A 13,310-nucleotide genomic window follows, 5' to 3' on the forward strand; every position below is an offset into this window, starting at 1 on the left:
AAAAATAATGTTCATTCTGATTCAATGTAAGCATCGTTTTTCACGTAAAAAAAAATATTCAATTATTCTTTTAAATTAAGTATTATTAAAAAATGCTATTACTTTACTTTCCCAAAATATAAATCTTAAAGATTAATCAGTTTTACACTATTGATTAGAATAATAAAAACTACTTCGAAAAAACAGTATTTCACTTGAAATAGAAATTTAATTAAAAATAAAATAATACTAATTATTTGTGACCATAATGGTTACTAACTATACCAAAAAACTCTAAATTTTTTCTCTAGCTTTTTTGGTTTGTTAAAGTTTTGTAAATTGATAACTCAACCAGTGGATTAAATAATAAACTAGAGTTAAAACGTCATATGACAGCTAATAATAAAAGTTTGATGATGATTGTTTTGGTATGGGTCTCTCTCTCTCTCATTTCCAATGCGTCTTCCTATATAAAATCCGTCGTGCCTTACATTCAATAAAAACTCATTTCTCTACATTTTCTTAATAGCTGCAACCAAAAAAAAAAAAAGTATTACAGAAAGAAGATTTTTATAGAAAAAATTAATAGAGACAAAAAGGTTAGTGGTGATTCCGCATCATTATAATAATCTGATCCCCCTTCTTGATTTCTCATTTCGATATAACTTTTGGCTTGCAAGTTTCGTATTTTTCACAATTTAGTAACCCTAATTTTGGGGGATAAAACAAGTATTCGATTTTTTTTTTTGGGAAAAAGGGTCTGTATCTATGGGAAAATTCGATTTTTGACCCAAAACTTCTTCACTGGTCACCATCCATCGCAAACCCAAACCTCGAAAGAGAAATAAGGAAATGGCGGGCCAAGTGGGGAAAGTGTGAAGCCGGAAAATTTTGCCAAAACTGAAATTTTTTTCCCTAAATTTTCGATTTTCTTTTTGTGTTTCCCGCTAAAAAATACCCTAATTTCCGCCATGGAAACTCAGAGGTCTTAATCGTAAGTTCATGATTCTTCAATTCCTGGATCTTCTTCTTTGTTTCTCTTAGAAGATTCCCTGGGGTTTTCGTTTATTGCTTTGTTTGTTTCGTTTGTAGTTCAGTGATCTAAAATGGGATCTATGAATGGTTGTAGGGTTCGTTGTTCGTTGTCAATGGCGGGTTGGTCGATGGTAGCTAACGAGGATGCCATCGATCTTAACAAAACTCCGAAGAACCTCAACGCCACTAGGTCTCCTCAAAGCGTTAACCCAGAATCTACAGGGTCTGGGTTTGAAAAGAAGATTAAAGAACTCATCTCTTTGTTCCGACCTTTACTTGAATCTTTCCTCTGCGAGTTCTGTTCGGCGGAAAGCTTCCGACCTCTTCCTCCGATGACTGGCGACGGGAGAACCGTTGATTTGTTCAATCTTTTCTTGAACGTGAGTCACAAAGGCGGATTTGATTCAGTTTCTTTAAATGGGTTATGGGGTGAGGTTGCTCAAGACTCTGGATTAGGGTCTTATAACTCAGCATCTGCTAAACTGATCTATGTTAAGTACCTTGATGCACTTGCTAGATGGTTGAACAGAGTTACTGTAGGTGATACTGATGCTAGTAGTCTTGAGTTGTCTGGAATCTCTGATGCTTTGGTGGCTAGACTTAAAGTTTTCTTATCTGAAGTGAAGAGGAAGTATGAGTTGAGGAAAGGTCATACTGCAAAGGAGTTAGGAGCAGAGCTTAAATGGTTTATATCAAAAACGAAGAGAAGATACGATAAGTACCAAACTTGCAAAGAGCCTGGTTCTAATGATGCTGTGAAAGAAATCGAGGGTTCCAAGTTTACTGAAAAGAGACTGGAGAAGATGATGATCCTTGAATCCGGTAATCAGGACTGCTCTTCGCCTGGGAAGAGAAAACGAGAATGTCCTTTGGAGACATTGAAATGGTTAAGCCAGGTTGCTAAGGATCCATCTCTCGGTCGTGTGCCAGATAGATCAAAGTGGGTAGCTTACGGGAGTGAAGAGCCATGGAAACAACTTCTTCTGTTTAGGGCCTCTATAACAAAAAACGATCCAGCTTGTGAAAAGACTTGGCAGGTGGGTATAGTTTTTCGAGAAATCTGCATTTGCTGGTATGCTTTAGTGATTTGAAATTCATTATTGGATTTTAACTATGAAGATGTGAATTTTGCCTAAAGAATCATGAATTGCATGTTTCACTAAAGCATTTTAAGGAGTCCCTCGTAGCAACTTAGGAAATGCTGCTTCTGTATTCATCATATGAAATTTGATGCTTTATAGTGTCTGCTTCCCAATATTCCACAATGAGAGTGCTTTAGCACAAGTGTTGTATTACTGCATTGAGAAGATTCTCAATGCTGTCTCACTGCAAAGAGGCTTTGAATCGTTTAAATTGAAATAGAATCTAATTAGTCTGATGGTTATTGTTTGCCTGTGCTCTCTGATTTTGCTGCTGTTCTTACATGTTTATGCAATTCAAGTCTTGATAATTTGCTCATATGTTTCAGAAACTCCAAAAGATGCACCCATCCATGTACGATGATAGTGCTGGACCTGGTTACAATCTAAGGGTGAGGCTGAGTTACGATGGTAGTCAGTTTAATGACAAGAACAGTTCAGATGAGGAGGATAGACCATGTCCTCTAGTTGGGTCAGAGTTTCAAGCTGATGTACCGGAGTGGACTGACATAACCCCTGAAAGCGATTCAAAGTGGTTGGGCACTCGGATCTGGCCACTGACCAAAGAACAAAGCAAGAAGAGTCTTCTTATCGAAAGAGATCGTATTGGAAAAGGAAGAGAGGATTCTTGTGGCTGCCAGAGTCCAGGATCCATTGAGTGTGTCAAGTTTCATATCAGTGCAAAACAGGATAAACTGAAACTTGAACTTGGTCCAGCTTTCTACATGTGGTGTTTTGATGTCATGGGTGAAGGTATTCTTCAGTATTGGACAGACATAGAACTGAAGAAGATAAAGTCTTTGATGAGTTCTCCACCTTCACTTAGCCAAGCTTTCTTCGATCAGGCCAAGACAATCCTTCCGTCAAAGAGCAGAGGAAAAATTGTGAGCTACTTCTACAACGTGACTCTTTTGCAGTATAGGGCAAATCAGAGTAGAACCACTCATGATATAGACAGTGATACTGATCAATACTTCACCGGTGCAAAAGAGAAAGAAAATCCAACCCCCGAAGCAAACACATCCCAGAAACCCGGCCTGCTTTCTCCTAAGAAAAGAAGATGTCGATAGAGAGAGAAGTAGCTAGAGCCGTGATGAATCACTCTGTTGATAGATTCAAGTTGGAGCATCTCTTTTTGTTTTCTTTCCATCTCGTTTTTTGGGCTTCTTTTGCCATATTGAAACTGGCTTTAAACTCTGGGAAAAGGCGCTTTCATCATGGCGGCATTGTCTCAGCAAATTCTGGTTTTGAGGTATATACTTCCATCTCTTCCTTGGATGATTCTGCAGTATTATTCTTTTTTTGGTGGGCATAGCTGAAAAAGGCTTTGTGAAGAAAACTGATGAATCAGAGAGAAGATTTCTAAAAGTACAGTAAGAGAATTCGATTAGTATAGATTTGGCAACAGAGACCAAATGTAATTGCTTGATATATGGATTTTTTGTTTGTTTCCAGAAAAAAAGAAAATGCATAATATCTGGTTACTACTTAAGATCACAAGTTCATGATTCCTTTAATCTTCTCATCACTTGAATAATTTAAACCTTCTTCACGCGAGCAAAGTTATAAAACATGAACCGCTCTGTTTTTTTTACTTAGAAGCTTTTATCTGATTATATCAATTAAATAATATTTAAAACGGACTAAAAAAGGTGTAATGAAGTGGGCCAATTGTTTATGCGTCGGCCCATAAAGGGACTAAGCCCAATAAAGCCCAATTAAATTTTAAGTTCAAAATTTAAAAACTCCAGTTTTTCTTTCTTTACGCTCCTCCGTTGGTGTTTTTGTCAGTCACACTGCGAGACCTTTGTTGCTTATTCACTTTCCATTCGAAATAATCGAATCCATACAAGAAGCAGAAATCGAAACTACATAATGCCAGCGTGCGAGTATCCGAGGTTATCTCGTCCCGAAATCATCACTATCCTCAAGGAGGCTCAGATTGCGAGCATTACAGACGCCGATTTCAAAAGCCCTACTCTCGAGTTCGTCTCAGAGCTTTACACCAGAATTCTTATCTATCTCGACGTCATCAAAGAGTAAGCACCTCCCGCTCCCCCTTAGTTCCTCTTTTTACTCGTCAATTTTTCCAAATCTCTAATTTTAAAAAATTTGGGAATTTCTGATGATTTTTCAAAATATCCGTTGTAGAGAAGAGAAAGGTCAAGTCGATTTTGAGGTTTTGCAGCAATTGGAGAATCCAGATCATCATGTCACTTCACTGCAATATTCGGATCTCTATTGCAAAGTGAAAGATATGCTAGATATGGTGGTGGAGTGTCCATTACAGATGAATTACAAGGATCTTATACGCCCCGAACCATCCCGGACCGAGTTTTTCATCAGTTCACTTGTCAACTATGCTCTACACAAGTATCTTTTTTCTCATGCTCCTAGTTTAGATTATACCTCTGCAAATTGAAGTTAGCTTACTTCTCTTCTAGTTTCTATTTGGATGTACCAAGAATTAGAACTAGTAACAAGAGTACAAATGTTTTGAATTTCTGATGGCTTTTTTTTAGGAGTGCACATAGAGTTAAGTAAGGAACAGAAAAATTAAGAAAAAAGTGGTTTGTTATTTTAAGATGAGAATACAATATTACTCTTTCCCTGCGCAGATTTTACAAGTTTGATATCATTTAGTGCATTCATGTTTTCTCATATCTTCTTTCCTGTGCTAGTGATTCAAAAATTGATGCTCTCATGATTATTTTATGTACCAGAGATTCAAAAATGAATAAAATAAAAGAAAAGACTGAGGAGTTGACTCTCCTTGACGAGGAGCGGAAGCAGTGGGAGGCAAATATTGCCCAGGTAATGCAACGGACAAACTATATCTATCACATAAATATCCATTTCTATTCTTTCTTTCTGATGGCTCTCTCCATGCAGTTGAATGCAGAGATTGGAGAATTTGATGAAGCCGCTGAAAGGGATTTACCCTTTGTCCAAGAGCTAGAAGCGAGGATTGAAGAACTCAATCAGACTATATTAGCACTCAATAATCAGCAGATGTCACTGCGGGCTACCTTCCAACAAATGAGAGAGAAGAGTACACAGATGGATAACGAGGTAAGAAACAACATGATGTGCACTTGAGAGCTCCTTCCTTCCTGTAACTATGTAATTTAGTTTATTTTTGCTCCCTAACATGTGTATTTCTCTCTACAGATTTCCAAAGCAGAGTTTGATCTTGTGCAAACTGTCCAAGAAAATGCAGACCTCCGCTCACAAATTGTTCAATCTCCAGACAAATTGCAGGTATATTTTTGTTCCCACTAGCACACTAGTCCTAAGATGAAATTTTGTGTACACGGGCTTTAACGATTGATATTGAGACAGGGAGCTTTAGAAGAGAAGAAGCTAGTACTTGGGGACACAAAGAAAGCTGAGCAATCCGCAATGGAAACTTTCCAGGAAAAGGCTGCCATTCTTGAGGTTTATGAAAAGGTATCTAATGAAAACTCTAGACTATTACTAAATGTTATTGATTAGCACGTAGCTAAATGCATTTAGGACATCCTATGCAACCTGATGGTTCACTAATGGAAATTATCGAGTCCTAGGTCACTGCGGATACTACCATTTGGTTAGAGAAAGTTGATTTCAAGTCTTAGGTGTTTATTGCTATATCACATTTGTTCATACTTCAGTCAAGGATATTTAGGATGAACTTCATTTATTTTGGTGTATAGTGGATGAGAATGAATCCAAGGTGGACACTGGACAGTGTAGATTGAGATCTTATTCTATGTTGATACTTCAGAGTTTTTTTTATTTAGGTGTAGTCTTATAATAGTTTTAGGCTTTCATATTTTGAGCGTAATAACGTTTACCATCAAAGTTTTCTTTAATATTGAGGTAACAAAGTACATTTAACTATGGGTGCCTTTTGCAGGCCTTCAAGAAAATTTCAAAGTCTTCTTCGCAACTGCAGTTAATTAACGAACAGGTGACCAAGCAAAAATAATCCTTCCTCTTTCTTTGCTTGTAGATTGTGAACCATGTATGATATATGTGGCAACACACAGACCCTTCCAATTATCTTTCATTTTTATGTGTGTTTAATGATGTTACAGGTAACCAATGCGAAAGCTGTTGAGAAAGAATTCAAAGCTCTTAAAGCTAAGCTGAGCGAGGATGGAGTAGCGTACAAATCACTTGAGGCGAAAGTGGTTGAGCGGGAAAGAATAGGCGAGTCATTGTTTATTTCTTTCCTCTTTAGATATTGTTTCGGAACGGAGGCTGTAATTCTCTATTTCTCTCAACAGTGGAACAGTTGAACGAATCATTGAAACAACTAGAGAAGGAAAAAGCAGTCATGTTTGATGATTGGACAAATCAACTGAATAACCTAGAAGTGGAGGTTGAATCCAGAAGACGTGAACTTGAAGCCAGGCAAACGGATGTGGAATCAGTAGTAGCTGTGGTATTGCTCCCTTGTTTTTAACAAAATGAATCTGTTGTGTACGATGCTGTATCATCTCGCCTTCTAAGTTTTTCTTTGTTTATATATCAACAGGTTGATGACAATACTGCCAAGATTAAGCAGGTGAGACAGTCAGGAGAAGCTAAAGTGCAACAGTTAGCCGCTAAATATGAAGAGATCGTTAAGCAGGTTTCTTTCGTTTACCATTATTATTTTCACCTGAATAGCCCCGTGAATTCGGTCGAGTTAAGGCTATCATATATTAAAGATCATGAAAATACAGAATGTTGATTAATACAAAATGCAAAAGCCTGCAGCAAATTAAGAGGTCTCCAAAGTTAAACCTGTATTAGGCTTTCTTCCAGATTCTTTGTAAGATATACTGGTACATATACTGAGCCTCATCTTTGATATTTTGCAGTTTCGTGAATACACGGCGTCGTTTGATGCAGTTCTGACTGAAGAGAAATTTCGATTAGTTTAGATTTGGCAACAGAGACCAAATGTAATTGCTTGCTATATGGATTTTTTGTTTGTTTCCAAAAAAAAAAATGCGTATATCTGGTTACTACTTAAGATCACGAGTTCATGATTTTCGAGACCAAACAGGTTACTACCTTCTTCACACGAGCAAAGTTATAAAAACATGAACCGCTCTGTTTTTACTTGGAAGCTTTTTCTGATTATATCAATTAAATGATATTTTCAATAACGTAATGATTTTTGAAATAAAGGTAAAGATGATAGATAGCACAAATTTAAGTAGTTAGTTACATTCTATGATATAATTTTTTTAAAAAAGTAGTAAAAAATAAATTTAGAGATATTAATTAGTTGATAATCATTGTATGAGTTATATGACTTATGATAAAGAAAATGGGTTAATATTGTTGGGGTAAAATAATATTTAAAACGGACTAAAAATGTTGCAAAGAACTGGGCCAAATTTTAATAATGCGTCGGCCCATAAATGGACCAAATAAAACATCATCGTTATCCCACGCGCACCTAAATCACGTTGTTATAACGCGCCCCTTTTTTGCAGTCTAACCCCTTTGAAAATGGGACGAAAATCAACTGAATCCAATTATTTGGAGTCCAATGGCGCGTGAGATATTTTTCTTTCACATTTTTTTTTTTGCTTTTTTTTTTTTTGTCATGTAACCCTCTTTCAAAAGTTAAACAAAAAAAAAAAAGGTTTAACGTCATTATATTCAGCTAAACCGTGTATGTAAAGAAATTGAAATGAGGATTGGAATATGCATGTGGACACGTTATTAGATTTCATTATATATTAAAAAAACAAACAAATACATGTAATTTGTTGATTGTTGTCCTCACGTCTACTACTATAGTCTTGTAACTTCGTAAATTTGATTGGCTCACGTTTCTTTTTAGAATGATTCATATTGTGGTTATAAAATACTACGAGAAAGTGGTAATTGTAAGATAAGTCACAACTCCACCATCATCTTCTTATAACGTTATCCGGTTTATTGTAATAAATACTCATTCAAAGTTTCATTTTTTTTTTTGGCTCTATATAAGTAGCTATATATTAAAATTAATTATTTAAGCTTTAAACATTATATGAATGATCATTTTTTAAAACCATCTTTTATAATATTATTTTAAAAATATTTGATTAAATCATAATATGATAGTTAACTATTTGTATCATTTGTAATTATGATAAATAATTTTCATCAATAGTGTAAACGAATAATGATTATAGGATGCAATTTTTTTCTTATAGGATAAGTATATATGACATCCGAATATATATATATATATATATATTTTACGAGTGAATGCTTAAAATAGTGATTGTTAGTGGTTAGGAGAATGGTGGATAAGACTAGAAAGATGCCAATTTATCATATTAATCTTTGTCTTGTCTGCACATTATAATTATCTTGTTTGATTGATTAAAGGATTTTTGATTAAGAAAACAAGTATGGATGTTCGCATAACACGTAGAAGAAAGAATTGAAACTGTATACTATAATCTAATAGGTATAATTGACATGGTCATACTTGAACAACTACACATATTTGTAAAAAATTTAAGATTAATTAAGAATTTTTTAAATTTAGTGATATATTTATATTAACATTTTTGAAATACATTTTGTGTTCTACTCTTTAAGTTATACTTATTTACAAAGTTAATCTCTACAAAATTACAAAAAATAATAAATAAAATATGGTAATTCAAATCGAGTACTGTCTATAAAATTTTTACATTCCTAAAGTATCTCTTCTTAATTTATTTCTATTTTCCTAAATCAATTTTTGTTTATACTTTACAATCTTTACATTTAATATCATATTCCTAAATTAATATTTTAAATCGAGTATTATCTTTATAATATCTCCACTTCATTGCTATTTTCTTTTATCAATTAAAATATTACAATCATTACTTATAGATAGTTTATAATACTATATAATATGGTTATATGGCGTGACGGGTCATAAGACTTGACGGGTTTGAATTAACATTAATATAAAATTAAAATATCATTAATTTGATGTCAAAATACAGGTTAAATCCTTATTTAATTATTTGGTCAACTTTACAAATATTATAATATTATACATATCAAATCAAGGTAATTTAACTAAATTCTGTAAAACAATCAAATCATTAGAAAAATTATGTCTTAAATATCTTATAAATCATAAGATATTATAATATTTGCAAATTGTCAGTATGTAGTTTTGTTTTTCAATTCTATACTACAAACTCAAAACTCAGGTTCCATAGAAGGTGTATGAAGCAAAAGTTTATCAAGATTCTAGACTGTGTTTGCTTACTTGCTTCGGCGAGCCTTCCTTCTCCAGAGAACAAAAGATGTGATCCACTGCACAGGATTAATCAAAAGAAACAGTTAAGTTTGGAGTACACAATTCATTAAGAAATACAGCAGAGCATCCTATCAGTATATAAAGAACACAAATCACTGATTGGTATAAGAAACAAAAACTCACCTTGAAGAGAGATATGAAACTGAATGCTCCAACAATAGATGTTTTCCGCAAAGGCAATCTCCGTTCTGGGACAACATCCTTTCATCGAATCAGTGATTTGTGTTCTTAATGATGAAAATATTTTGCACTATTGATGAAAATATTTGATTAAATCATAATATGATAGTTAACTATTTGTATCATTTGTAATTATGATAAATAATTTTCATCAATAGTGCAAAAGAATAATGATTATAGGATGCAATTTTTTTTTTACAGGATAAGTATATATGACATCCGAATATATATATTTTTTACGAGTGAATGCTTAAAATAGTGATTGTTAGTGGTTAGGGGAAGGGTGGATAAGACTAGAAAGGTTCCAATTTATCATATTAATCTTTGTCTTGTCTGCACATTATAATTATCTTGTTTGATTGATTAAAGGATTTTTGATTAAGAAAACAAGTATGGATGTTCGCATAACACATATAAGAAGAAAGAATTGAAACTGTATACTATAATCTAATAGGTCTAATTGACATGGTCATACTTGAACAACTACACATTTGTAAAAAAATTTAAGATTAATTAAGAATTTTTAAAATTTCGTGATATATCTATATTAACATTTTTGAAGTACATTTTGTGTTCTATCCTTTAAGTTATACTTATTTACAAATTTATTTACAAAGTTAATCCCTACAAAATTACAAAAAATAATAACTAAAATATGGCAATTCAAATCGAGTATTGTCTATAAAATTTTTACATTCCTAAAGTATCTCTTCTTAATTTATTTCTATTTTCCTAAATCAATTTTTGTTTATACTTGTACAATCTTTACATTTAATATCATATTCCTAAATTGATATCTTAAATCGAGTATTATCTTTATAATATCTCCACTTCATTGCTATTTTCTTTTATCAATTAAAATATTACAATCATTGCTTATAAATAGTTTAAAATACTATATAATATGGTGATATGGCGGGACATGTTATAAGACTTGACGGATTTGAATTAACATTAATATAAATTTAAAATATCATTAATTCGATATCAAAATACGGGTTAAATCCTCATTTAATTATTTTGTCAACTTTACAAATATTATAAATATCAAATCAAGGTAATTTAACTAAATTTTGTAAAACAATTAAATCATTAGAAAAATTATGTCTTAATCAGATAATATCTTGTGGAAAAAAAAAAATCAGATAATATCTTATAAATTATTTATTATGTATGTTATTATTTATATTAATAATGAACAATTCAAATACTACTTAACTAAATATAAGAAACAAAGAGAAGTTAAAACTATATTATATAAAAAAATTATTCTGCGGTATACCACAGGTTAAAATCTAGTAGAATACTTAAATTGTTATTTTTTCCTTGTGTACAAACTTTGCGGCATGTTGTGATATTATTTTAGTTAGCTAATCAAATCTTCTTTAAACATTTAAGATTATTTTGAAGAAAGAAATAGTAAGTGAAATTATTATTATTTCCAGTATTTGACTAATTTGTATCATTTGTAATTATGATAAATTATTTTCATGAATAGTGTAAATTGTTTCTACGAATAATGATTATAGGATGCAATTTTTTTCTTTTAGGATAAGTATATATGACATCCGAATATGTATATATATATTTTATGAATGAATAATTAAAATAGTGATTGTTAGTGGTTAGGGGAAGGGTGGATAAGACTAGAAAGATGTCAGTTTATCATATTAATATTGTCTTGTCTACACATTATTATTATGTTTTTTGATTGATTAAAGTATTTTGATTAAGAAAACAAAGTATGGATGTTCGCATAACACGTATAAGAAGAAATAATTGAAACTAGATACTATATAATCTAATAGGTCTAATTGACATTGTCATACTTAAACAACTATATTTATAAAAATTGTAAGATTAATTAAGAAATTTTAAAGTTTAGTGATATATAGAATGCTTAAAAGAACAAACTTTTTTTTTTTCCTTGTGTTTGCGGCATGTTGTGAGATTATTTTAGTTAGCTAATAATCAAATCTTCTTTAAACATTTAAGACTATTTTGAAGAAAGAAATAGAAAGTGAAATTATTATTATTTCCAGTAATTAAATAAAAAAGGCAAAACAATAAAAAAGGGTAAAAAAGGAATTGGAGAATAATAAAGAGAAAGGCAAATAAATGTCCCATCTCATTGATCTTTCTTTTTCTCTCTCTCTCTTTATCATTTTATTTTATTTTTCTCCTTTTCGAATCTTTTCTCTCTCTTTCTCAAAACGAGATTCTTGATAGAAGAAGAAGAAGGGAGAAGGGAGAATCAGCCATGGCTTCACCAAGCAAACGCCGAGAGATGGATATGATGAAATTGTATGTTAATTTGTTCCACTTGATTGATTGAATTCTCTCTCTCTCGTTTTGTTCTGGGTTTATTTATTTTATTAATCTGTTGATGAAGTTCTTCTTCTTCGTCGTCTTCATCATCTTAATCTGGTTTATTGTTTGGATATATATGTATAGGATGATGAGTGATTACAAGGTGGATACAATCAACGACGATTTGCAAATGTTCTATGTCACCTTCCATGGTCCCACTGACAGTAATTTCTCCCCCTTATTGATTTGTTTGGTTTGCTTAATTCAAACTTCAACTTCTCAGATTCATATGAACTTTAATTTGGGTTTCACATCATGGTGGCCATACATACTTGAATTTGGATCTTCATGTATAAGCAAACGATGAATCTTCTTTGAATATGAGGATACCCCAAGAGTTTGATTGGCTCTTTTGTTGTTGTTTGTACTTGAAAAGGTCTATATCAGGGAGGTGTTTGGAAGATCAAAGTCGAACTTCCTGAAGCTTATCCTTACAAATCCCCATCTGTTGGATTTGTTAACAAGATTTATCACCCCAATGTCGATGAATCGTATGTCCCCCCCACATTTTACCCTTTTGTATATTTTGTCGAGATTGTGTTAAGTGTTTTTGTTGCCCTTCTCTTAAACTCACTCGTTTTCGTCTCTGTGTGTGTTGTGGCAGTTCCGGGGCAGTTTGCTTAGATGTAATAAACCAGACTTGGAGCCCAATGTTTGGTAATTTATTTTGTGGTGTTATCTTTCTCTTTGGATTGTCTCCATTATAAGTTCTTATGCTTCTTTTGGCAGATCTCATTAATGTTTTCGAGTCTTTCCTTCCCCAACTGCTTCTATATCCAAACCCATCTGATCCTTTTAATGGAGAAGCTGCTTCTCTCTTGATGCGTGACCGCGCTGCCTATGAGCTCAAAGTTAAAGGTATTGTCTACACTCTCTTTTCCCTGCTCTCTATTCATCAACACTCTCACTGACTGACATATTCCAATCTTCTTTCTCCTTTTTTGAAGAATACTGTGACAAGTACGCACAACCAGAAAAGGAGAATTCAAGTGATGACGATGATGATGATGATGATGATAGCATGAGCGAAAATGGTTCCGACTCTGATGATGATGATGCCAACGAAATAGTTGGAAAAGCTGATCCATGATTGTTTTACTCAATTCAATCTTTCTCTGCACTTTTCATTAGTCTTTCTTCAACTTTAAAACCAGTATAATGCCATTGCCAAAGAGGAGAGAAACTTTCCTCTGTAAATTTGTAAAGACTTATATATATATATTATTCTGTAGGAACATTGAAATTTCATTTTTAAAACAGTACATAAAAATGTAACATTTTGCAATCTCTCTCGTCAAGAACACATT

The 13,310-nt window shown here is 32.8% G+C and overlaps 3 protein-coding genes across 8 annotated transcripts; all 3 read left to right on the forward strand.

Moving 5' to 3' along the window:
* Positions 1 to 238: 238 nt before the first annotated feature.
* LOC104784712 (AT-rich interactive domain-containing protein 1) lies at positions 239 to 7,188 on the forward strand. Of its 5 annotated transcripts, XR_015598169.1 has the most exons (4): positions 480 to 973; positions 1,109 to 2,051; positions 2,483 to 3,543; positions 7,062 to 7,188. XR_015598169.1 is itself a non-coding variant. In XM_010509768.3 (3 exons), the coding sequence occupies exons 2-3, from the start codon at positions 1,128 to 1,130 to the stop codon at positions 3,221 to 3,223; spliced, it is 1,665 nt and encodes a 554-aa protein (XP_010508070.1). In that variant the 5' UTR covers positions 239 to 973; positions 1,109 to 1,127; the 3' UTR covers positions 3,224 to 3,645. The 5 variants fall into 5 exon arrangements, 3 of the variants coding, with proteins under 3 accessions (XP_010508070.1, XP_087369017.1, XP_019101157.1); XM_010509768.3 differs by lacking the exon at positions 7,062 to 7,188 and having other exon boundaries at positions 239 to 973; positions 2,483 to 3,645; XM_087512891.1 differs by lacking the exon at positions 7,062 to 7,188 and having other exon boundaries at positions 406 to 578; positions 2,483 to 3,645.
* LOC104784713 (kinetochore protein NUF2 homolog) lies at positions 3,923 to 7,188 on the forward strand. Its single transcript, XM_010509770.3, has 11 exons — positions 3,923 to 4,192; positions 4,305 to 4,526; positions 4,877 to 4,967; positions 5,046 to 5,225; positions 5,325 to 5,414; positions 5,496 to 5,603; positions 6,052 to 6,105; positions 6,233 to 6,347; positions 6,425 to 6,582; positions 6,676 to 6,771; positions 7,004 to 7,188. The coding sequence occupies exons 1-11, from the start codon at positions 4,029 to 4,031 to the stop codon at positions 7,064 to 7,066; spliced, it is 1,341 nt and encodes a 446-aa protein (XP_010508072.1). The 5' UTR covers positions 3,923 to 4,028; the 3' UTR covers positions 7,067 to 7,188.
* Positions 7,189 to 11,763: 4,575 nt separating this feature from the next.
* LOC104784714 (ubiquitin-conjugating enzyme E2 6) lies at positions 11,764 to 13,288 on the forward strand. Of its 2 annotated transcripts, none has more exons than XM_010509771.3 (6): positions 11,764 to 11,937; positions 12,088 to 12,167; positions 12,380 to 12,494; positions 12,608 to 12,660; positions 12,733 to 12,861; positions 12,951 to 13,288. In XM_010509771.3, exons 1-6 carry the CDS (start codon positions 11,894 to 11,896, stop codon positions 13,091 to 13,093), a joined length of 564 nt encoding a protein of 187 aa, XP_010508073.1. In that variant the 5' UTR covers positions 11,764 to 11,893; the 3' UTR covers positions 13,094 to 13,288. The 2 variants fall into 2 exon arrangements, with proteins under 2 accessions (XP_010508073.1, XP_087307894.1); XM_087451768.1 differs by having other exon boundaries at positions 11,769 to 11,937; positions 12,608 to 12,629.
* Positions 13,289 to 13,310: the final 22 nt, after the last annotated feature.

Source organism: Camelina sativa, chromosome 5, assembly GCF_030686135.1.
Source record: "Camelina sativa cultivar CO46 ecotype springtype chromosome 5, ASM3068613v1".
NCBI lineage: Eukaryota > Viridiplantae > Streptophyta > Magnoliopsida > Brassicales > Brassicaceae > Camelina > Camelina sativa.